The 24,756-nt window shown below is 39.0% G+C and overlaps 1 protein-coding gene across 1 annotated transcript; it reads left to right on the plus strand.

The window, feature by feature from the left end:
* The first annotated feature begins 13,766 nt into the window (after positions 1 to 13,766).
* On the plus strand, positions 13,767 to 24,310 carry mepcea (methylphosphate capping enzyme a). Its single transcript, XM_087847242.1, has 5 exons — positions 13,767 to 14,330; positions 14,903 to 16,857; positions 19,496 to 19,714; positions 19,846 to 19,969; positions 20,068 to 24,310. The coding sequence occupies exons 2-5, from the start codon at positions 15,022 to 15,024 to the stop codon at positions 20,100 to 20,102; spliced, it is 2,214 nt and encodes a 737-aa protein (XP_087703368.1). The 5' UTR covers positions 13,767 to 14,330; positions 14,903 to 15,021; the 3' UTR covers positions 20,103 to 24,310.
* The last annotated feature ends 446 nt before the right edge of the window (positions 24,311 to 24,756 follow it).

The raw sequence follows: 24,756 nt of genomic DNA on the forward strand, positions 1-24,756 counted from the left end.
GAAATTCTGTACTCAAACCTGCAACCCCATTATAAATCACAATGGATAAGCATGCATGACATGTTTTAATTAGGATCAGCACAACAAATGGTAATAAGAACATTTTTTAGATTTACACACATTAAGCTTTTCTGCGTCCATCAAGAATTGTGCTGTATTTGTGTGTTGCCATTACTAATATATTTTCCATTCTCACTGCTGCAGTGAATCACGCAATACTTTTCTAAATATGTGCTCCTGTTTACTTAAACTTAGCTCAGCAATACACAAGGCAAATCATTTCCTAATGCTTGGCAGTAAAAGCTCAGATCAGGAGCCGACAGGACAAGTCGCAGCTGAATCTCAGAGGAGCATGATTTACTAGTATCCATAGGCTCCTGTCAGTGATCAGGTTTATATAATGAATCCTATAAATATCCTTGGAGGCAGAGCGCATCTCTGTGGTGACATTTTGTAATAAGCCCTGTCTGAAATTTACTAGTGTTATAGACAGAGAAAGATGAGTTTCTACATATATCTACGTAGAATCTTGCCTGAAACATATACAGTGCAGTGAAAAACTATTTGCCCCCTTCCTGACTTACTCAAAGATAACCGACTAACCCCACTTTTTGGAAAGCTGAGTTCTGTTTCGGTATCTTGATTACTGCAAGACAGAGTCTAATCAATAACTTACTTAAATGGAACCTGTCTGACAAAGAAGTAGACTCAATAACAGATAACTCAAGAACAGATAAGAAACACAGTCATTGATATCTATCAGTCTGGAAGGGGTTACAAAGCCAATTCAAAGGCTCCACTACTGTGAGAGCCATCACCCTCTTTAGCCTGACACCATTAGCCGTTTCCGGGTCCAAACTCCTCTTCAGTTCACAAAGTGAAACAACCACTGCAGCATTGTTGAGAGTTACATTCTTTCATCTCTAATAAAATGATCAGTGTGGCTGCTCTACCAGGTGTAACAATTAAGTTTAACATCCAGGCATCCATTAAAAACAGGATTTATGAAGTTTACCGAAGTTAGCTCGCTAGTTTCGATGAACGCTAACTCCCCCCCCTCAATAAAAGTTAATGTGAGAGTCCCTGAGTGGCAGGCACAAATGGCAGTAAAAAGATGCTAAAAACAGACCAAACTTTGGTCGGGAGAACACCTGAGATGATCCATCCCCACATGAGAACCCAGAGCAACTTCTGAAGAACTGCAAGCTTCACTTGTCAGAGTTCATGATTCAACACCAACAACAAAGAGACTGGCAAAAATGGCACCCATCAGAGAGATTCAAAAAAAACATTTTCAAGGAGAATGTCTGGCCATCAGGGTTTGCCTTAGGGTTTGCTTTGGGTTATGCAGCAGGACAATGGTCTACAATCACCTGCAAGTCCCCCTCTAAATAGCTCAGAAAAACCAAAATGGTGGTTTTCAGAGTTTCCTAGTCAAAATATGGACTCAAATCAGATTGTGACACTTTAGGATGAACCTTAAACAGGCCGATAATAACAACAACAACAACAACAACAACAGACTGCATTTATATAGCGCTTTTTGGGGCCCTCAAAGCGCTTTACAATTCCACTATTCATTCACTCTCACATTCACACACTGGTGGAGGCAAGCTACAGTTGTAGCCACAGCTGCCCTGGGACAGACTGACAGAAGCGAGGCTGCCATATCGCGCCATCGGCCCCTCTGGCCATCACCAGTAGGCGGTAGGGTGAAGTGTCTTGAGCAAGGACACAACGACCAAGACAGAAAGAGCTGGGGATCGAACCGGCAACCTTGCGGTTACAAGATGAGCTTAATTAGAAAATTGCTTTTTACATTTACCCAGATTATCTTTGTAAACATTTAAGCATTACAAATATGCAAAGGACTCAAGAAAGGTTCAAATAATTTTTCATGGCACTGTATACACTACAGTATATTAATAAAGTAGGTTCTGACAAAAACAGAGCCAAAAAGTGGTCATTTAAAGCATATTGCCAGCTTATTTCACTTCAGTGCTCTTTTTCCTCCCTTTTTCCTCACATGTTAAAATATTTTTTCCTTTAAACCAACTTCCAAACTGGCAAAATGAGGCCATTGTAGAAGTGCCAAAAACTAGAGTTAAACACTACATGAATAGACCTGTTAAAATACCCAGGTACACAAAACATTTTAAAAAAATAATAAGAATTTTTTATAACAAACTGGTACATTGCCTTCCCCTTCACAACAACTGTACTGTGGTTGTTCTTAATAACCTCTGCATATGGATTATGTTAATTCTCATAGCTAGGAGTGTAGCAGCCTTAACTGACAGCTGTGCTTTCCATACACTATTGCAGACTAAAATTCCAGTATTTTATTAGTCTGATATCTGACTCACAGATATATGAGCCTATGCACTGCACCTAAATGGTTTATAGATGCAGCTTTCCAGCATAAGTCTCCTTCCTCAAGTACACAAGTATCTTTCATTTTGGAAAAGATCTCAAACCTCAGGAAATGCAAAACAAGAGCTACAGCAACAGGTGTTGATACTATAGAGAATATTGGCCAATCAGAAGCTTATGAACAATAGCCTACACAATCTGACATCAAAAAAGACACAAAAACATCAAAAGTGTCCACCTTTAAGTTATATTTCTTTTTTATTATCCACATGTAATCAATGAAATGGAGATTCTGAAAATCATCAACCTGGAAAAAATTTTCAAAAGCTTGATTTTCAGTCAACAAAATTGTTTATTTCTGGACAAAAATGCATAGAAAAAGTTATGTTTTCCAAATACCTTGTATGTGTATATGTAAAGGGCTCAATGTGCAATTTTTTGCTTCAGCAGGAAATCTACGTATTAACTTACAGTGTAACTGGAAAGCCTTCTTTACCCTATGACGTAACCACCCATGTAATCTGACATGCATCTCCTGAGAAATATAACTATGTGTCGGGGTCCACACAGCCCATAATGCTTCTTATTGGTGTGGAAGGTTATGGCGTAGGGTCCCTTCCTCCCATCATCTCTAACCGGTCACAGCAGATGGCTGCCCCTCCCTGAGCCTGGTTCTGCTGGAGGTTTCTCCCAATTAAAAGAGAGTTTTTCCTTCCCCTTGTTGCCAAGTGCTTGCTCTCATTGGATGATTTAATTGGTGGGGTTCTCTCTGTATTATTGCAGTGTCTCTACCTTACCATATAAAGCACCTTGAGGCGAGCGCTGTTGTAATTTGACACTATATAAATAAAACTGAAGTAGACTGAATTGAAACCATGGTGGGATCTCGATTACTGCGGAACATTATTAACAAGCCTAGAATATATTTGTATGGCATGTGACTCATTTCAAGGAAAATATAGATTCATCTTCTAAGCCATACTTGTCGCGATGCAGTTTTGTTTGATGATGTGTCTTATCAGCAGGATACCGTATATATTTAACACCACATAGGCAAGTAACATTAAAGGAGTGAACTAGTTTTTCCAGTATCTTATACATACTGCTATAAAGAATTGTAAGATGTGGATTTATTGTTGATTCTTTAAAGGTTTTTGCCTTCTGAGGAAAAGGAAATGCAAAGAAGCTTTCCAATCCTGTTCCACCTTTTTGATCTCAGGGTGAACCGCTCTGGTAACCAACTCTGTAAAGCCAGTGATCAACCAAAACATCACACATTTTGCAAGCATAACTGTCTGCAATATAAATGTGAAATGTCATCACGGCTTGTGTACAGCATTTCCTGAGGATTCTTCTTCATCAGTCCAAGAAGAATGAAGCCTTTCACTGTGCAAAATGGAAGGAAGACATTTGAGATGATGGGTTCTTTGGTTTGGAATCAAATAATCACAGCGGTGGTAAATCACTAGTGTATAAAACATATCAAATTATGGTTTAGATTATCACATTATGGTAGAGCTCACTGCGCCTTGGGAGAAGAGGTAGAGGGAATCTTCAGAGAGACTTTTAAGCCTCACAGGAAATTATATATATATAGCAGAGGTGTATGTAAAGAATGTAAAACCCCCAAAGGCAACTTTGATTTCTTGTATGGGCATCAATAAATTATTTTAGCAACTACACAATGCTAAAATAATTGTTAATGCTGATTAGGTTAGTAGTTTAGGAAAGCATACTTTCTTAGCATGCTTGTCTTTTGTTGTTTTCATTCACTAAATTTTACCATATCAAATTACCTCGTCTAAACCCTCCACTGTGCACTGTGTCATGTATAAGACACTCATCTGTGCAACAACCACAATCAGAATAAGTTTCTGTGTATGCTGGTGCAGCTGAGATTATTCCCAAAGGAACATAATTGAGGTCAGTGGGCCTCTATCCTGCTGATTATGACTAACCTATTGATAGGTTACGACAGGCGCTCATTAAGCCTGCTCATTTTTCAGAGTGAAAAATGCTGAACTGTAATGTAAGCACAGAGAGCAGAGCACAGTAATTACAGATTACAGCACGGTTTAATGTTGTGCACTTAACATAGCTGTTTTGCAATGATTTTAAATGCAGACTATTACATTTTTCTCCCCCAACTGGTCTATTCAAAGATGATGCGAAGGCTGAAAGGGAGAATATATTCTGCTACTCTGTGTTTTGGATCATGGATGGTAGGCTGTGCCACACTGTTATCCATGTGGGTGGTGTGGCGCTGGTGTGAATGGAGGCTGGTCTTTTTGATATTTTGTGTAGAGTAGTGTGCGCTACTCTGAGAAGAGTAACACTTATACGATGTGTTTAATGTAATGTAACAGCTATAAAATCAATTTGATACATTTGTTCTGATAAAAAAAAAGGTAATAAATAGATGTTAGTGTTAAGTAGTATGCACTCAGCACAGTCTCATTATGCTGTTAAACAAATTAAGGTTTACCATTCAGGACACTACAGCCTCTGATAGATGCAGTGTGGGAAATCTGGTCTTTTGGTGGAGTGGGTAGGTGTGGGGGGATTTGGGGTCTCAGTCTTTAAAACAAGGCTGCAGACTGTTCAGTATTACAGTGGTATGTAACAAGCTTGGGCTTAGCAAAACACTTTTAAATGAGTAAAATTGTGATATAATAAGTCATCAGTGTAATTCATTTAAAATGGCATGGTGTTACATCACATTTTTAAACACAATAAAAAAGAAATTCTGCCTAAAGGCCACTAGATTACCTTATGAAAATGCATATTAGTCTTGCACTGTTTGGATCCCTTTGTAACCCAATTATAACAAAGGAAGGCTGTAAACGACGGTTTAAAAATCATAACACTAAACCACTCTTGTTGTACATTATTTCACTGTTATTGCAGCATAGAGGTGCAGGTTTATCATTCGGTGTAGCATTGTGAAATCACACTCAAACAAAACACTGACCAAGGACATCAGCTCTAATGCTGCCAAGACGGGGCTCAGGGACACACCTTTGAATGTAAAACAGGTGTGAGGAGGCAAATGAAAGACCTCTGGGAATCAGTTAGTGTGTGTGTGCATGCGCGTGTGTGTCTAGAAACAAGCTATTTTTTCGTGGCAGCTGTAATGACACTGTAACCACAGTCTATCAGATCATACTGTGTCCTCTTGTCTTGTTTTGGGGCGATCTGGCTGATCTAGTCCTCCCTATCCATATGCATCAGACTTTCTTGGACAAATACACACTCTGCAGGCTGTCTCCCCTCATGGTTATTCACAAACTACGAGTGTGCAAACAGGGTGTCCATATTTCACGTCACCTTTACTGACATTTGTGTGTTGCATAAACCCCGCTGCACGCTTGAACTCTGCCCACTTGCCTGTCCTCGATCAAGCCTTCTGTCAATATTAATCAGTGCATAGCAGCTTTGCATACGCGCACCTATCAACTCTCAAAGGGCAACGCAGCACAAAAGTACTATCCATGACAACACTGGTCTGAAAAAAAGCCCCTCCCACTGACAGCTGGCTTATTGTGTGCAGTCGCTCTGAAGCGGCCTTGTTTCCCTTTGCTTAGACAGTTCAATAACTAATCTCAATGCAGCCAGCAGCATGTAGCTTTGAAAATGAGGAGGGCATGCCCAATGGAAAGTCATAATCTGCTTGTCAGTGTAGTGTCAGTTTACTGGTAAGCTAGCTTGTCAGTTCACAAGGATTCTTAGATGGGTTACTGTGCACACCTCATTACAGCTGCATAATACTTAATAGAAAGACAAGATGAGAATTTTTTTTTTACTGAATTTATGACGAAAGGGCATATTCCTCCAAATTTTCCTTGCGTGAGAATGTGAAGGCCCCCCAAAAGACTTTTCTTTTGACTTTAAAGTTCAACAGTTTGCTGTTTTAGGGAGCAACTTTTGAAAATATTTACCTAATTTGACTTTTGAATATTTTGCAACTTACCCATCCTTTAATCTTTCAGACTCTAGAAAATAATTAGTTTTATTTAAATCAAAAGGTTATCATGACCGGTTATTATTCCTGAAATTTCAAATTACATTTTGATATGTCACTCTATTATTCCCACTACAATAATGGACTTAAGAAAGGGCAGTTTGGTCCTTGAGTTCATTCATCCATCTGTCACATCTCAGAAACCCAATTTCATCTAAGCTCAGTGGGGATGATGCATGTCACCAAAGCTTTGCTAATTAGCTCAAGGAGGTCACAGCATCCACCTCCTTTGGTTGAATGCATGAAGAATATACTGCAGAATATGTTATCCTATTTTGGTGGACAGCGACTTGAAAGAAAATACATTTTCTGTGTCATTACTCTGCTATGTGCAAAAATCTTGAGCAATTCCTCATTCTTTATATTTTTAGCTAAACTTTCTGTAGTTTTTCTTTGGACAGGTAAAACAATATTGAAGCCGTTCACACTTACCTGACCTTTCTTTACAAACACCCAAAAATGCACCTAAATCAAGGCAATGTAGCAAAGAACTAATTTTAAATGGCATCTTTAGGTACTTTGTTACCAGCAGCCTATTGCAAAGACAAATAATACACACTGAATGAACAATGTCGAAGGTTGAGCAGTTTGACAGGCATAAAATAGCATTTTGCACCAACAAGACAACTACCAAAGAGCTGTTAGATGATAACTTGCAGTATATGGGCATGGTGTGCAGCTTGATTGCCAATAGCTTCATTTTTCAACATGACATTGATTCCAAACACACTGCCAATGCAATAAAAAGCATACATGGTTAAAGAAATTACAAGAACGCTTGCCTAAGAGAGTTCCAAATAAAGACTTTCATAACAAACATTTACTTTAAAGCTTGTTAGAATAGTGCAAACTCTGTTTTTGCCTTATATGCTGTATCTCCATGCATGTTTGCATGTGTTCTGCATTTTCCTTGCAAAATATAGAGAGATGGCTCAGTACTTTGACACAATACCGTACCTTGTTTTTATTTATTGTTCATGCAGTCCTATACTTCTTTTTTTTTGCAATGCACAATTTAAATGTAGCAAAAACTAAAATCGTATTTCAATTTGAATCATTAAAACTGTGCTCATCACTCTGCCAACATTGAATGAATTGTGCATCAAATTTATAGTTGTCAAGACATGAGTCATAATACCTCCAATATATCTTATGACAGCGACACTTACAATAGCATGCTGACCTGTCAGTGATCCCTTGGTCAACGGTTACTTACAATGACATCACACACAAAATCTGAACACGCAGAGCAAACAGTGGATGTTCCTGAACACAAAGCATCAAGGCTCGTGCTCTTGATGTACAGCCTATTGGGCCACAAGAACCATGTGTAGTCACCACTTTCTGCTTGGACACACACTAACAATTGGACATGTCTGGAGTGCTGGGGCCCAGACCCTGAGGAAGGACAGATGGTGCCCGGGATTGAGGACCGCACCCTCATTAGCATGAGAAAAGAGAAAGACAGAGGCGGGGGAACAGGTACCCTCTCTTCTGTTTTCCACTTCTATAAAGATTAGAGGCTGGGGGTGACTCATTTACCCAGCAGACTCTAAGGCACTGCTTTGGAACCCAATTATAAGAGCATACTGTCAACTCTAAGGGAAAGTACATCAAGCATTAGGCTCCTGTTTCTATTTAGTGCGGCTTAAATCAAAAAAGTTTTCTTAACGATATTGAAGCCTTCTAGTTTATTATTATATTAGCCTCCCAGAACACCTAAATAAAGAGATTTGTGATATTAAAAAGATTACTGTACATTTTCAGTGAGATAATCAAAACACAATTATTTTCAAATATATTGCGATTCTAAGTTTAAATGTCAATAAAATGTTTTAATATAATGTATCTCACAAATTCAAACTTTCACAGATTTTTTTGAGCGATAATAGCGTTTTCCAACATTTCACTAGAGGCATCGTTTACCTGAAGACTAAAGTTGGCACAGCAGCAGTGTCGGAGCCTCTCTGTGGCTGGAATGATGCCGTTCTGTTGTTTAGACTCATTAGTCATACCAACCGCAATCTGAGAATTTCTCATGACTACAAAACTACCTTCTCAAAAGCAATGCCTTCCTTTATCTGCTAAAAGCTAAAAGGTAACATTTAGGGTTCAAAATTTCTGCAGAGCAACAACAGTAACTGCAACATGTTAAGCCAGAAGAAGAACTTATATAAAAGAAATCCTACTAAGGTGAATATCTGCAGTCCATGGTGTACTCTCAGCATAGTATCAAAATCATGTTTTGTCTCCCCCTTCTGGATAATTAGAGGACAGCATCTTCAGTAAATCCCAAATGCTATAGCACCACCCTCAGCACAGCATCTCTTTATCTTTTATTCTAAGGTACAAAATACAAAAGATTGGGAGACTATGGATCCTGGTTTCCACCTCTGAAAAAAATAAAAACAAAAATAAAACAAATAAACTGCAATCCATAAGTAAAATTTATTATCTCAAAATTTCAACATACTAACTGAAACATCTTGGGAAATATAGAAAATAAGGAATAGAATGTGGAATTTGCTCATTAAATACTTTTTTTTTCAGTGGCAGAAACAAGCTGCCAAGGAGACAGAAGTATATGCTGTGAAGATGGACTGGGTGGGTTCTATTTTTGCACCTAGAGAAACTTTATAACTAATTTTGTAAATAAAATTATATATCAGTCTTTATCGCCGGGAGAAGGAAAAGGAGTTTACTGAGCAGGCCAGGTCAAATTAAACATGTTTCACAACTTGTCTTGGCTTCATTTTACCATAGCTTACTTTACAGTTAATTTGTATCATAGAAAACCAAACTGGGAAAAAAAACTAGCTAAAAACATGCAGGGTATAAAGCATGCCACGTCGAGAGATTCACTTTAGGGTTGGACCATTAACTGTTATTTTAAGTGAGTATGTTATCTTCCAAAAGGTTTTAAAAACAAGATACAGGAAATTCCAGTATCTCTTGCCCCTGCTTAAAAATGATAACAAAGGAGACTCCAAACCAGCCCACTCAGTTTATAAAAAGTGAAGGAGTGCTTTTTGAACTTTTAATTGTATTTTCATACCTTTTACTTGATCCATCCATACAACATCAAAGTACACGGATGTTTTCTATGAGTTAGTATAAACTTCATATTTTAATTTATACTAACAGGACAGTCTGAGTAATGAACTACCAGAACCTTTTCCGTAACTTCAAACATTTATGATTTAGGTCGAGCTCACTTCATGTAACTTCACCGTGGACATGATGTAAAATCAGCTCAACATTGCAGCCATAACACAATGAGGTTTAGTTCAGTTCACACTTATTTTTTATGCCAGAGGGGCCGATGGCGCGATATGGCAGCCTTGCTTCTGTCAGTCTGCCCCAGGGCAGCTGTGGCTACAACTGTAGCTGCCTTCACCAGTGTGTGAATGTGAGAGTGAATGAATAGTGGAATTGTAAAGCGCTTTGGGTGCCTAGAAAAGCGCTATATAAATGCAATCCATTATTATTATTATTATTATTATTATTATTATTATTATTATTATTATCCATCCATCCATCCATCCATTCGCTTCCGCTTATCCTTTTCAGGGTCGCGGGGGGTGCTGGAGCCTATCCCAGCTGTCATAGGGCGAGAGGCGGGGTACACCCTGGACAGGTCGCCAGTCTGTCGCAGGGCCAACACACAGGGACAGACAATCATTCGCACATTCACACCTAGTGACAATTTGGATTATCCAATTAACCTATCCCCACAAGCTGCATGTCTTTGGACGGTGGGAGGAAGCCGGAGTACCTGGAGGGAACCCACGCAAACACGGGGAGAACATGCAAACTCCACACAGAAAGACCCTGGCCTGATGGTGGAATTAAACTCAGGACTTTCTTGCTGTGCGGCAACAGTGCTAACCACCGTGCCATTATTATTATTATTATTATTATTTATATTTGAAGTTTAAGTTCTAATGTTTCTGTTTCAATGACGGACAAAGCTATACATTTACTGAAAATCTGTCATTTTCAGTAAATGTTTCCTTGTCACCACCAAAAATCAAGTTTTCCGTGTCTTGAAATTTTGATAATTATAATTCAAAGATGATGGAAGTGAAAAGAAGCTGCCTGTACACTGCACACAATTTGTAGCTGATGCAGAGGTTTATAAAAGGCTCAGTGTAGACCAGGGGTGTTGAACAAAAGGCACAGGATCAGAAATCTTTGAAAAATGTGAAGAAGAGCATACATTGTTGACTTTTAAGTCTACTTTCAAAAATGTTAAAGCTTGTCTGACTGATTAATGTCCTCCCCCTCAGTCTTTAGTACATCAAGATAATAGATAATTAAATGACAAAAAAACATAGCTTGTTTCTTTTTTTCCTCCCCACACAACGCACAATCGACAGACGGATTGGTGCAGCGGCTGCAGTGATGCGGACGCTGTACCGGTCTGTTGTGGTGAAGCTGAGTGTAAAAGCGAAGCTCAAAATTTACCAGTCGATCTACGCCCCTACCCTCACCTATGGTCACGAGCTGTGGGTAGTGACCAAAAGAACGAGATCGTGAATACAAGTGGCAGAAATGGGTTTTCTCCGAAGGGTGGCTGGCCTCTCCCTTAGAGATAGGGTTAGAGGTCCGGCTCAGAGTAGAGCCGCTGCTCCTCCACATCAAAAGGAGCCAGTTGTGGTGGTTCGGGCATCTGACAAGGATGCCCCCTAGGCGCCTTCTGGGCGAGGTTTTCCGGGCATGTCCCACCAGGAGGAGGCCCCGGGGCAGACCCAGGACACCTGGAGAGATTATATCTCTCGGCTGGCCTGGGAACGCCTTGGTGTTCCCCCGGATAAGCTGGAGGAGGTGGCTGGGGAGAGGGAGGGCTGCTGCCCTCGCGACCTGGCCCCGGATAAGTGGAAGAAAATGGCTGGATAACGCACAATAGAAATGTCTGTTTTTTTTATTATTTGTGAGTTTAGAAAAACTTTCTCCATTAAAAGTCTGGACAATGAGCTGCCAGGACTTTTTCTGTAATTTTACACATTTATGTTTTACAATTTAAGCCCCAAAGGTTCATGTTGACAAATTTCTTTAATTAAATAGAGTGGCATTTCTCTACCATGCAATACAACTGAGATGTGCTGTTGAAATTGCACTTCATTTTTTCATATACTGAAATATGGCAGGAATAAAATGTGCATCTAAACTTATTTCCACTGACAGAAAGGGCCTTTTTACTGACATGCGCTATATTTGACCTCAAATTAAATTAAATTAACTTTGAAGTTAGAATCAAAGCTATAGTACCAAAATTCAATTCAATTAAAAATTTATTTGTATAGCACATTTAAAAGCAACAGAGTTAACCAAAGTCCTTCACAATCAGTTAAGAACAAGAGAAAGCAATAGGGAAACAAATATAGATAAATTAGAAACAAATACAGATAAATGAGAAGACAACGAATTAACATTAAAAACATAAAACAGGCCTGATGGTACTCAAACTGAACTCGAATTAAAAGCCAAGTAAAAAAGTTTTAAGACGTGAATTAAAAGACTGAATAGATTCTGAAGTATGAATATCCTCTGGCAGATTATTCCATAGTCTGGGTGCTGCAACTGCGAAGGCCCGATCTCCTCTATCTTCAATCGAGACCTCGGCTGTGCTAAAAGCATCTAGTTAGATGACCTCAGCACTCTTTTGGGGTCATACATGTTGAGGGGTTTGTTTAAATAACTGAGCGCCATATTATTTAAAACTTTAAAAGTAAGTAAACGAGTCTTAGAATCAATACGATACTTGTAAATTTGCTAAAACTGGAGTGATGTGTTCATACATTCTAACACCTGTTAAAAGACTCACAGCAGCATTTTGGACGAACTGCAAGCGATGGAGAGATGAGTGTTGAAGACCCAAATAGAGAGAATTGCAGTAGTCCAGTCTAGAGGTGATGAAGGCATGAATAAGTGTTTCTAGGTCTCTTGGAGGAAGATAAGGCTTAGCTTTGGCAATTTCACATAACTGATAAAAACTTGTTTTCACTTGCTTCTCTAATTTAAAAGAGCTATCTAAAAACACTCCAAGATTCCTTACAGTGTGAGAAAGATGAGAAGCAAGAGGACCGAGGGTATCAGTTAACTTGTTCAAAGGGGCATGAGTTCCAAATACCATAACTTCAGTCGTATTTTTATTTAGTGTGAGAAAATTCTGTGTTAACCAGCCTTTAACATCATGCAGACAGTTAAGCAAAGGCTGTGGTGGGACAGAGACATCAAGTTTCAAAACTAAAAGCAAAAATAAGTTCACACCCTATGAAGGTATGCATGTACCTACAAATGGTGTGATTATGCCTGCGTATATAGTGTGAGCTCTCATCACACTATATACCTTCATGTTACATAGGTACTAAAAAGGGTACAAATGTGTGTGTGTGATGTTTAGGGATTTTAACTACAGGGATTGTTTGGCTACTGCTTCTTGAATATTAGTGAATATTAGTGCCAAGTAGAGCACACTTTGATCTTAAATGAGCTGAACCAGTGAAACTCCCCTTTCTGTCATTGTATAAAAAGTTCCACTACATACTTAATGTTTGAAATTTGAATGTTTCAACAATACATTGCAGTTTTTCTGATTAAGGCTTAAATTGTAAGAAATACGTGTGTAAAATGAGAGAAAATTTGCACAGGCTGTTGTAAAATGTTGAAACAAAAACATTTTTGTCAATGTCTTGAATGTCTTCTATTTATACTATTAACCCACTATAAAAATCATACATTTCTACAGTAGATAGTGAAAAACTGGAACCTTATTTTTTTTAAAATTGTTTGTGTATTATTTACTTTGTTGTAGTATAAATGGCCATGTGGGAAGGAGACGCTGTAGAAGTTGTTAAAATTCAGTTAAATATAAATAGTTTACGTCCTCCTTCACATTTTCCATCCAGTGGGCTGCTTTTGCAGATTGATTCTGGCCCACAGTCCTCATGTGTGATACCCCTGACATGCATAATTAGAAACCTGCATTTGCAAAAGTGCATTGAGCACATCAGTAAGGAAAGGACATACAAAAGGAAACTGTGAGGTTGCTGCTTTACAAAACTTTATAAAAACCTAATGTGCAGGCTATGCAGTACTCAGGCTACCATTAAGGCCTACTTTAATATAAGTCTACTAGGGCTGTAATGCATTAAAGTGTGACTTTAGGACTATACAAATTAGTCGAATAATCGAGTAGCAACAAAGAAACAAATCTCAACTAGCTGAATTGATAGTCAGGGTAGTTAACCAAGGCGGGAAAGTTATGTTCACTTTTGAGTGTCCCTCAGCCCTCCTGTTTTGTTAAGTTGTTCCCTTTTATATATTGTCTAATAAATGAATTAAATTTAAGCTGCTAATCAATCAATAACAAAACTATCATCGGCTCTAATGTTACCTGCAGTAGGAGGCTCATTATAATATCGTAGAGGGGAGTTCTCCTCACCGCCTCGCAGCCACCAGTCAGAGATCTCCGCCCCAGTCATCTTGGGCTACAGCTCGGAGCCCGGATGCGCCGCCATGCCGCCTCTGTCAGCGAATGGAATAATTTATTCACCAACCTGCCTCACACTGGCCCACTAGGAGTTGACTGAAGAAGTCGATAAGACAGTTTCGTGGCCACCGGAGCCTTTGCTGCCTACAGGCCAGTGCAGGATACCTGTGCCGTGCCTGCTCGCTTGTTTGCGTAGCTTAGCACTGTTGTGTCGCTGTAGGGACACTTGTGCTAGCTGCGCTAACGTTAGCTCAAGCGGAGAGAGTGCGGGGTAGTGACAGTCCGGCCGGAGGCGGGGAGAGTCGCGAGCTGCGAGGTGAGACTGTTATATTTTGATGGTGGTTGCTACCCTGTTGACTACGCGTGGCCATCTGTTAAATGGTATCACTTTCGTGAGTGTGACTCACGATTTTAGTGGGGTTCTGGCAGCAGCATATCGAGGTGGGTACTTTGGTGCTTGTCTGGTAGCGCTTTCTGGCCGGAGTAGATCGTAACGTTTACTCGACGTTTCAATCTTCTTGGCCCGCGATAGAGAAGCTAAGAGCTAGCTTGCTAACTGGGTAACAGTGCCAGACGGGGACTCCTAAACTTTTCAGGTCAGCAACCCCTGTGCAGACACGCTTCAGATACCACAATACAGATGTGATAAGGGTGTGGGCCAAGAGATTCTCTGTATCTAAAAAGATGAATTTTGTGTATCGTTATTAGGAAATCACAGTGGAATGTAAAGGGTTATTTTTTAACTCCCACCTCATATGTATAAATACAGATACAGGGGCCCTTGGATGTGCAAGTGCCTGGACATCCCAGGATGCCTTGAGCATATTTTTGTTGTAATATTAGCCAACTTATGTTACTTTACTTAACAGGTGTGTGTGTGTGTGTGTGTGTGTAATCACAACAATGAGGAGGCACCAGGTTTAAATCAATTTTGTTCACCATGTCTAAAAGAATGTTAAGTTTATGACATGAGTTTTCCTTCCTGTAACTTCTTTGTTTCTTTCGTTTTTCAGGCTCAGAAAATTACCCCCCCCCCCCCCCCCCCCCAAAAAAAAAAAGAAAACAAACCCAAAACAAAAAAACAACAACAAAAAACTTTCTATGTCTTCATCAGCTCTGAAAATCAAAAGAGATGTCTGTTGATGAGGATACTGCAAAAATGGGCAGTCCACAGCCTAGCTCGACGTCATCTCTGCAGCTCACGGATGGTCCTGGAGGTTACGGTGGTGTGTCTGTGATGATGGAGGGAACTGCAGCTACCCCTGACTTTGCAGCTGCTTGCCCTCTTCTGGGCACTGCTGCCTCGCCAAAACACACCAGCACAACTGATGCGCTCACCCTCGCAGACAATGCTGGACAGAGAGCCAGAGGGAACGAGAATAGCATCAATCGCAGAAATAGCTTTCATCATTCCAAACAACAACAACAACAGCAGCAACAACAAACAAAGCTAACAAAGCGGCGCTACACTGCAAATTCTAGTTTCAAGCATCCTTCATCTGGCAAACGGAGACGAAGGGCCAACTCTGAGAGCGATTCTGTCCTGCCCACCAACTTCCTCTTGGGTGGGAACATTTTTGACCCACTGAATCTCAACAGCCTGCTGGATGAGGAGGTCAACAAGGCACTGAATGCAGAGACTCCCAAATCCTCTCCGCTGCCAGCAAAAAGTCGAGACCCTGTGGAGATACTCATCCCCAGGGACATCACAGATCCACTGAACCTGAACAGTGGGATAGCTGACAGCAGCTTTTTGGCTTCTCCCTTCAAGAGTGGAGGAAGGAAGAGACACCGCAACAGGCACCATGGGGGAGGAGGAGGTGGTGGAGGTGGGAGTGGAGGAGGTGGGAGTGGTGGCGGTATTGGGATTTCAGCCACACAAATGAACCTCTCAGAATCAGGAAAAAGTGAAGTTAAAACAGGTCCTTCTGTACCTCTTCAAGGTACCTTAGCCTCATGTTCTGCACTAGAATCCAACAATGAATCCGGTAGTGTTTCTAGTGTCATGGCAGAGTCCCACGAGCACACAGATTGCAGCTCAGCAAGCTGCAAGGAGGAAATGCCACCTGCATCCATGGAGGATTCCACTTCAGGGGCACCGTACCAGCACACAAGTAGACGCAAGCGAAGGCGCAACTCGGGCAAAATGGAGCCCCCTGTCACCCATTCTACTCCGATTGGCAAGTCGGGACCTGGAGACAGGCATTTTGGTGCAGGGGGAGCAAGAAATTCCTTTCACACGCCAAAATCTGGTTCCAAAATAGGCCCTGGAATACGCCAGCACCAGCAGCCCCACTCTCATACAAAGGAACAGCACAAGAAGTTCCAGTATGGGAATTACAACAAGTATTATGGATACCGCAACCCGGGCTGCAGTGAAGACCCTCGTTTACGTCTGCTTCGTCCCGAGTGGTTTAGAGGTAAAGAAGTACTGGATTTGGGGTGCAACTCAGGCCATGTAACGCTCTATATTGCCAAAATGCTAAGACCCGCCCGCATATTGGGCCTTGACATTGACAGTGGTCTGATACATGCAGCTCGTAAAAACATAAGACATTATCTGTCTGAGCTGCAGACCCAAGAGGCCAGGCGAGCAATGCAGGGCAAAAAGACTAGTAAACAGGAGGAGACAAATGGAAACGCGAGTCACACGGGCACAGAAAAAGAGCACAACAAAGCTGAGAGCAGGGACGAAAATGGGAAACCAGTGAAAGCAGAAAGTGGCCCTGCAGATGATGGAAATGACAATGAGTCGTGTCACACGGATGAGATGGAGACCCAGAGGCAGGGCAGCAAAACAGAGGAAATGGAGCAAGAAGACTGTGATTCACCCCCCGCTGATCACTCTGAGAGCTGCTCTTTTCCTGTATCCCTACGGATCTCCAGGGGTCCCATTGCTGCACCCCCGCTAACACAAACATCCACGGTGCAGCCTGGGGAGTTCCCTTCAAATGTGTCCTTCGTCAAGGTAAGAGAGGATTTTTTTATTTATTTTTTTCCCTTTTGGGAATATGGCTCAGATTTCTGTGTTGCTGCATATTTTGAACCTAGAATGGCAAATTTAAAAAAAAAAAATTAGACACTGTGTGTGTCCTGCATTATAACATAATGCTAGGGTAACTGAATAAAATGTGTAAAAATGCACAAAAAGGTGTGTGCATTATGAGGACTGATTTGTTGTGCACACACTTCCTCTCACTGTGACCTTTTCTTTTTATTCCCCACTATAAAACAGTTATATAGTATTATATCTAAAAAAAAAAAAACTGACCTTTGCATTTAATCATGTCAGTGGCTGCTTTTCCTTTTTTGTCGCATTACTTGAGCTGTGGCTAAATATTAAAAGGTATTATTATAAATCCATACAGTAATTGGTTGTAAAATTTATTTGCATAGCACTTATCAAAACCAGCGTTGTAAAATGCTTCCCAAAAAACAGAGTAAATGAACTAACTAGGAGGGGAAAAAAAAAACAAAAAAAACAATGTACACTACGAGTTAAAAGTTTGGACACACCTTCTCATTTAATGGTTTTGCTTTATTTTCATGACTCTTTACTTTGTGGATTCTAACTGAAGCCATCAAAACTATAAATTAACTCGTATGGAATTATGTTGTAAACAAATAATGTGAAATAACTCAAAACATGTTTTATGTTTTAGATTCTTCAAAATAGCCACACTTTGCTTTGATTACTGATTTGCACACTCTTGGAATTCCCTCGACGAGCTTCATGAAGCTAATGCACAACCCCAATGATGGTCCCAACCCCATTAAGAAGGAACGAAATTCCACAAGTAATCCTGACAAGGCACACCTGTGAAGTGAAAACCATTTCACGTGACTACATCATGAAGCTCACTGAGAGAAGGCCAAGGGTCTGCAGTGCTGTCAACAAAGCAAAGGGAGGCTACTTTGAGGAATTTGAGGAATTTATCTTTTTTTTTTTTCTTTGCTACATAATTCCATATATTTTGCTTCATATATCCGATGACTTCAGTATGTCTCTACAGTGTTGAAAGTAGTAAAAATCAAGAAAAAACATTTTTTGTTATATGTTAATCTTGCATTATTACTTTGGTGTGTGTGTGTGTGTGTGTGTGTGTGTGTGTGTGTGTGTGTGTGTCAGTCAAACTATAGGCTCCCTGAGTTTTAGGTAACGGGTGATTTTTAACTAATAGGTAAAAACGGCAAAGAGCAATATAATATTGTGATATAATAAATATTATAGGTTCCATTAAAGTGTCTGAAATCAACTGTGTTTAAGCCATACTTGCTTTTGCACTCTGCAGTCCTTTTATATGTATTTGTTGAATGGAAAAGGGGAAAAATACATAGTTTCCAAATGAAATTGATAACTGCCTCTTCTGTGATAATGGAATTGGATATTGATAGCACACCAAAATAATGAAGTTGTAGATTAACAATTAAAAAAATATAAAAGACAGAAAAGGTGTTGTAATTGCAGGACAGTCTGAGCAGTGAGCTATCAGAACTTTTTTTTTTTCTGTAATTTTAGGTATATTTATTCATGCTAACATATTTCTTTAATTTACCACAGCAATGTTTCTTCTTATTGTGTAGAAAAACTGAGATGTGTTGTTAAAAGTGTGTTTCTTTTTCTTATATTAAGATATCGCTGGGATTTTAAATATCTTTACATTACCAGTAGGAGGGAGTGTTACTAGTCCAGCCCACTTAAGATCAAAGTGGGGTGCATGTGGCTTACAATGTAAAAAGATTTTATCAGTTTTATCAGGATGTCAGGTTATTAATGTGTTCTTCTGCTTTTATCTTTTAATGCTGGTTGAAGATTAGCACTACTACTACTTTCTGTAATGCAATGTAGCTTGCCATTGCCAGTGTGTGAATGTGTGTGTGAATGGGTGAATGACTGAATGTAGTGTAAAGCGCTTTGGGGTCCTTAGGGACTGAGTAAAGCGCTATACAAATGCAGGCCATTTACCATTTATGCCAGTGGAGGTACATTACTTTATACCAGAGAACATACTAATCAGAACATTTAAATATTAAAAAATTAAGCTTCCTCTTTGAGAGAATTTATTTTTTTTTAAGAATGTTGTCAAATGTGGGCAGTAGGTTTATTTTACGGCATTAACAGTGTACTAAACACTTTAGATTTTGGCTTTTCTGTGACATATATATATATATATATATATATATATATATATATATATATATATATATATATATATATATATATATATATAAAATATATCTCAGTGTTCAAAATAGTGTCTATTCCCATAATGCTGTTCCCCATTTCCTCAGTCAGATCTACTGCTTTTTCAGGGCTACTGATCTAAAATAAATAAGTAAAATATCAAAAATAGCACTGACCAAATACCCATGTTTGAATCCCCATATAAATGAATGATGGCTGTTTCCATCTTTTATATACAGTTTTTGATTTTTGACCAAAACTCAACAGGTAGAAATGTGAGATTGAGATTCTAGTTTGGGAGGTTAATCAGTTTCCAATTTCTTCGCAGTGACCAGCTTCAAAAGAAGTCAGTATTGGATCCATGAAATTAAATTGCACAAGAATGGCCTATTTTTCTCACCTCATCTCTTCTCTCCTTTAGGCTAATTATGTACTGGAGAGCGATAATCTTCTTTTGACACAGCGGCCAGAATATGATGTGATTCTGTGTTTGAGCGTCACTAAATGGGTCCACCTGAACTGGGGAGACAGTGGCCTCAAGCGGCTCTTTAAGAGGGTCTACAGACATCTCCGTCATGGGGGCCTTTTCATCCTGGAGCCACAGCCCTGGGAGTCCTACGTGAGGAGAAAGAAGCTAACTGTAAGAACCTGAGATGACATGGTTGACGTTTGTATTGCTGGAAGACTGTCTGAATATAAATCGGTCATTTAAAAAACCTGGTTGATTGGCTGAAATATAACAAATGTTCCCTTTTTCCCCTTGCCTGACAGGATAATATTAGCAGGAATTATCACAGCATCCGTCTCAAACCTGACCTGTTTGTGTCATATCTTACAACTGAAGTGGGCTTCACCAGTTTTGAATACATCGGGCCCCCCAAGTGTTCAGTAAGAGGTAACTACACAATGATTTGTCACAGCAGATATATTCTCCAGATTGTATCCAGCATTGTAGTTTGCTGCCATGTTCATCTTTATTTATCATCCTGACAGGTTTTCAGAGGCCAATCTATGTATTTCACAAATGACTGCGCCTGCCTTGAACATCATTGAATGTGAGTAGCCTAAACCACCATCATACATTCAAGCCAGCCATCTACACTGGACCACAAGGGACAATCTGAAACCTTGAAACCGTTACTCCGGCGTTTGATGCTGAAGATGAATAACAGAAAGGAAAATGGGACCAAAAGTGGAATGACATTTTTTTTAAGGATGCAGACTGTCAAAGAGAAAGGTGTTAAAGTCCTCTGTGACTAGAAATTATTAAAAGTGTGGAGTAAACTCGGATAGGACTCCATGGGTAACCTGGAACAAAACTCCTAGTTTGGCCTGAGTGTGGAAGAGGTGTTCATCTGCTCAGATTTCCATGGACTACTTCTAGTGGTATTGATGCCCCCAGTTTGATCCATGGCCATAACTTGGGTTGGAATATCTTGGGCCATATCTTTACTTTCAGGAAGTTATTCTGTGCCACCATATTTCTATATCTTTTACATATTAGGATTGGACGATGGGAAGTCTTATCCAACTGGTCGGAATCACCATTTTTAACAGGTGATAGATGTTATATTCATCAACTGTATGTTGCGTAAGCAAAGCTGCACTATAATGCATACAATGCCATTGAAGAGATGATATTAAATCTTTTGAAAAGTAAAGTGTTTTATGCTGTGCAAGACACTGCGCACAATACTTGTGAATGTAGCCCCCCCACTGTAACTACTGAAGACTTAGAAATCCTGCCTTACCTGTTAAATATATGTTTAAACCCTTGAATGCTCTTGCGGCAACCATATAGGCGCACATTTGTTTGTGATGATTAAAACAGTTACACACGGTCAGTCACTGAGACAGTTTAACACTAATGGCCTATGTGTTTGTCCCATCTTCCAAACCTAATGCGCACCTTGTTCTTTGCCTTTTTTTTTTTTTTTTTTTTAAATTAGCTGAATTTTGCTGAATTAGCTTTCATACATGTTAAATAGTGCTCAAAATTTTTTCATATTTTGAATACAACATCAGAAAAAGCACCTACATCACACAAAGACCTTAACAAGTGGAAAGTGGGGTGTCTGAATAAATAGAAATATGAGGCACAGTGGGGAAAGGTTTGCTAAACGGCCAAAATAGCATCCAGTTAAATTTGAACTGAGGTGGTGTGACATCCATGTTATTATTCAGCCCACAAGGACTATTTTAAGTAGATCTGTAGCAGGCAGCCATCTTTTTTTTCTTATATTTTTTCTTAAACAGTTAAGCCATAGCCATACCTTATCTGCTGTCTCCAGTGTCCTTCATGAGGTGCTGACTGATACAACTGAGCGTAAAATTGAGGCAAAGGCGATTTGAGGCCCTGTGGTGTCATCAGTCCTGTATAAATCAGAGACATTCTGTTTTGTGGGTCTGTTCTCATGCTCATCCAGTAGTCCCCTGAGCCCCGTGTTGATTTCTAGTTATTCTATATATGTAAGCATAAACAAAAAAAATACTGGAAAATGAATTGTTGCTTTAATATTGTTTTTATTTTGTGGGTTTTTTTTGTTTTTGTTTTTTTTTTTTAAAACCAAATTTCAGTATGACTATGCTTTTTGTTTTGACGAACTTCCATTTTTTTCTGTATTTTATTTTATTTATTTTTTTTCCTGTCATTCTGTTGGGGCAGATCACACCCTCACTGCTTTTAATCTTTGACCAATAGGGCCTGTTCAGTGTTTCCCAGAGATCTGGGTTCTGTTTGTGATGGTGTTGGGGATGGGTGTCGGGTGGCAGTGTTCAAAAGAAGCTACACACATTTTGTCAATGTGCTTCTCAGTAAATATTTTAACTGACTAAGCATCTCCGGACAAAGAAATTGCAGTGGATATCTGGAGAACAATGACTACTTTCCTCATCCCCACCTAGACAGTGTTGATGGAGCCTGAGAGGCTCAAGCAGCTGAATGATATCAAAGGACATTAAAACAGAGACTTGGCTATCAAGTCAGATGGAAGGGAAATACAAGAAGGCAGCGGCCAGCTAGTTTACTTGTAACTTGGCTTTTAAAATTAGACTGTTGACGATTAATTTAGACTATTAAAAGCTGGTGATCTCTTGAGTGGGTGGAAAAAATAAATAATTGCTAAAAAGAGTCCTCAAATATACTTCATTGACCTGCCCAAGTAATGACTAGGTGTGGGAAACACTGCAGGTACAGGTATTCCTTGTGTTTGCTTTTTTAATTGGTTTCCACTGAGCACCACCCATCTGCAACCTTTCGTTGGAAGAGGCTGGCACAGAAAATCTTCCTTTCATGTGGCTGGTTCCGTTACGGGTGCGATAGGGCAGGCGATGATGGACGATATGTTTCTGTTTTAAGTGATCAATGTAAATAAGTTTGCAGATTTTGTTCATAATGGCCTGAGTCGTTTATACAGTGTTTTATGGTTTTCTTTTGTTCTTTTATAATGTTTGCTGCCAATTTACAAGTGAGTCACAGTTCTCTTTTTTTTTTTTTTTTTTTTGTCTTTTGTCTGGGGAAAAAAAAAAAGACCGGTAGCTTTGTATTTACAAAAAAGTATGTACGTTGCAAAGTTCAAATTTTTATTTTGCATTGTTCTGCCCTGGCAGGCACATTTATTGTTAGGCAAGTTGTTTGTTTTTTCATTTCTTTTTCTTTTTTTATAAATTGTTTGAAAAGATTGTTTGTGTCGGTGCACTCTCTCATTTCACTTCATTTGCCATGTTGTAGACATTTAAGGTTCTTCATAATAGAAAGTTTACTATTTTTCTTTCTCCCAACAAATTCTCCAGAAAAAGTTGTCAAAGTATAAATTGAGCAAGCAGAATACATTGTGAATTTCTGCACAATTTAGCCTCAAGCTCAGTTGCCGTATCAGACAGAACACCAGATCACACCTTTCTCCTGTGCTAAGACAATCGGACTTTCAGGCCCACTGCTGTACTTTCAAGGGCATTTTGCTTTATGCATTATCAACAGCTGTTTTCCTTCTGGCAATCAGCATTTTAGTAGAAAAACAAATTGTTATACGCCTAGGTTGTGCTTTGCCACCTATGTTTTAATATTGCACCTTACCGTCTTAGCAGTGGTGTCTTACAGATTTTAACCCAGTATGCCTGACTTGTACGTCCAGGTATCCAAGTGAAAGCATGTCTTTGCTGGAAGTATGAAGTTACATGTTGTCATATACAGTGCTGTATAAAATTTCAGAATCCCCTTGAGGTTTTGCACAATTTGTATTAATTCTTTCTTCTGGTTGGTTAATGACATTAAATCATACCAAAAATCCGGAATAAGAGAAGTTCAGTTTTACTAGCTTAAAACTTATAGTGCTCAGATCTCTTATTCAGGTTATAGTAGTAAACAAAGACTGCCTTTTACTTTGTTCTAGTGGGCAAAAATCCTCTTAATTGGAATACTTTATTAAATCTTCACTGTATTAGAGCAAAGAAAACCAGAATAGTTTAATAATAAATGTAATAGGATCTTTAAAAAGTAAAAACAAGTGAAACTGTGAATTAAAAAGTCATTTTTTTAAATGCACATTTAACCCAATGAGTGACATATGTGTGGACTTGACATGTGTTCTTGGTTTTGTGAGATGCATTATTACAGATGATCTATTAATCGTCCTCTGCAAAACCCACTTGTGGATGCAACAAACACTATGCTTACACTGTCTTTTGCTGTAACTGCAGTACAATTGTGGTGCTAATTAATGTCTACATCATATGTATCTGAGCATTGTAAGATTTGAGCAATTCATTAATTTAAATTGGCAACAAATTTAAAAAGAAATCTCTGACCCAGCTGTAAGTTATTGCTTTTAATTTATTAGGAGTTACAGCGTGTAATTAAAAACTAAATACACCAGGTTAGATTCTAGGTAAAAGTTGATATATAGCCAAAGCATAATTTTTGACTGCGACATTGTATTACCTCAAGGGGTATGAATTTTTTTATGGCACTAAAATTCACCTAAATGTTGAATTTGCACTGATATGAAACATGGTAATGAAAGTAGTTTAGTACATTTTTTTTTGCAGTTGGTGTTTTACATGTACCTTAACCTTCATAGAATCGGTTTTCTGGAAAAACTGATCAGTATAACCCCCTCTGTCAGGGAATGTTTTACATTTCATGCCTCTGAACAACAAGCTATATCTGAATGTTTCTGTGTTTAACATTTTAACGGATTAAACTTTGTTCCAGATTTGTTGGTTCAGTATTTGCTTATGAGGTATTAAAGATGGAGAGTGGGTTTTTTTTCCACATCTGTTTACTTTTTTACAAAGGTTTCTTTGATTAAACATCAAAACTTTCACACTGGTTGTGGTCTACCCATAAGGTTTCTTACACTGAAACAGCCTTCACAGCCTTTCTAAAGGCTTAGTGGCATTGAAGAAAGTAACATGTTAAAGGGAAGTTGTGCACTTTCTACCAGATCAAAGTTATTAGATTCACTAGTTATACTACTTATTTATTTAAGTTATTTAACTGTATGTTGGAGCTATATAACCACAAGAATAATAGTATCATGATAGCTGTGATATCAAATACATTCCCAAACAATCAACTAATATTCACTATGGTATTTCAGTAGCTGGAGAAGTAAATAACAGTCATAAACACAAACGGTCAAAGCTTTTACTGTTTCCAATAAGACCAAAAAGGGGAAAAAG

This window comes from Neolamprologus brichardi, chromosome 10 (genome assembly GCF_056152115.1).
Source record: "Neolamprologus brichardi isolate AB-2024 chromosome 10, ASM5615211v1, whole genome shotgun sequence".
Lineage (NCBI taxonomy): Eukaryota > Metazoa > Chordata > Actinopteri > Cichliformes > Cichlidae > Neolamprologus > Neolamprologus brichardi.

Bases quoted from the DNA above. Each gene is read 5' to 3' on its own strand.
- mepcea (XM_087847242.1), top strand. From the start codon at position 15,022: ATGTCTGTTGATGAGGATACTGCAAAAATGGGCAGTCCACAGCCTAGC. The intron at 19,715-19,845 runs GTAAGAACCTGA...CTTGCCTGACAG, and splicing joins TGAGGAGAAAGAAGCTAACT to GATAATATTAGCAGGAATTA. The intron at 19,970-20,067 runs GTAACTACACAA...TCATCCTGACAG, and splicing joins CCCCAAGTGTTCAGTAAGAG to GTTTTCAGAGGCCAATCTAT.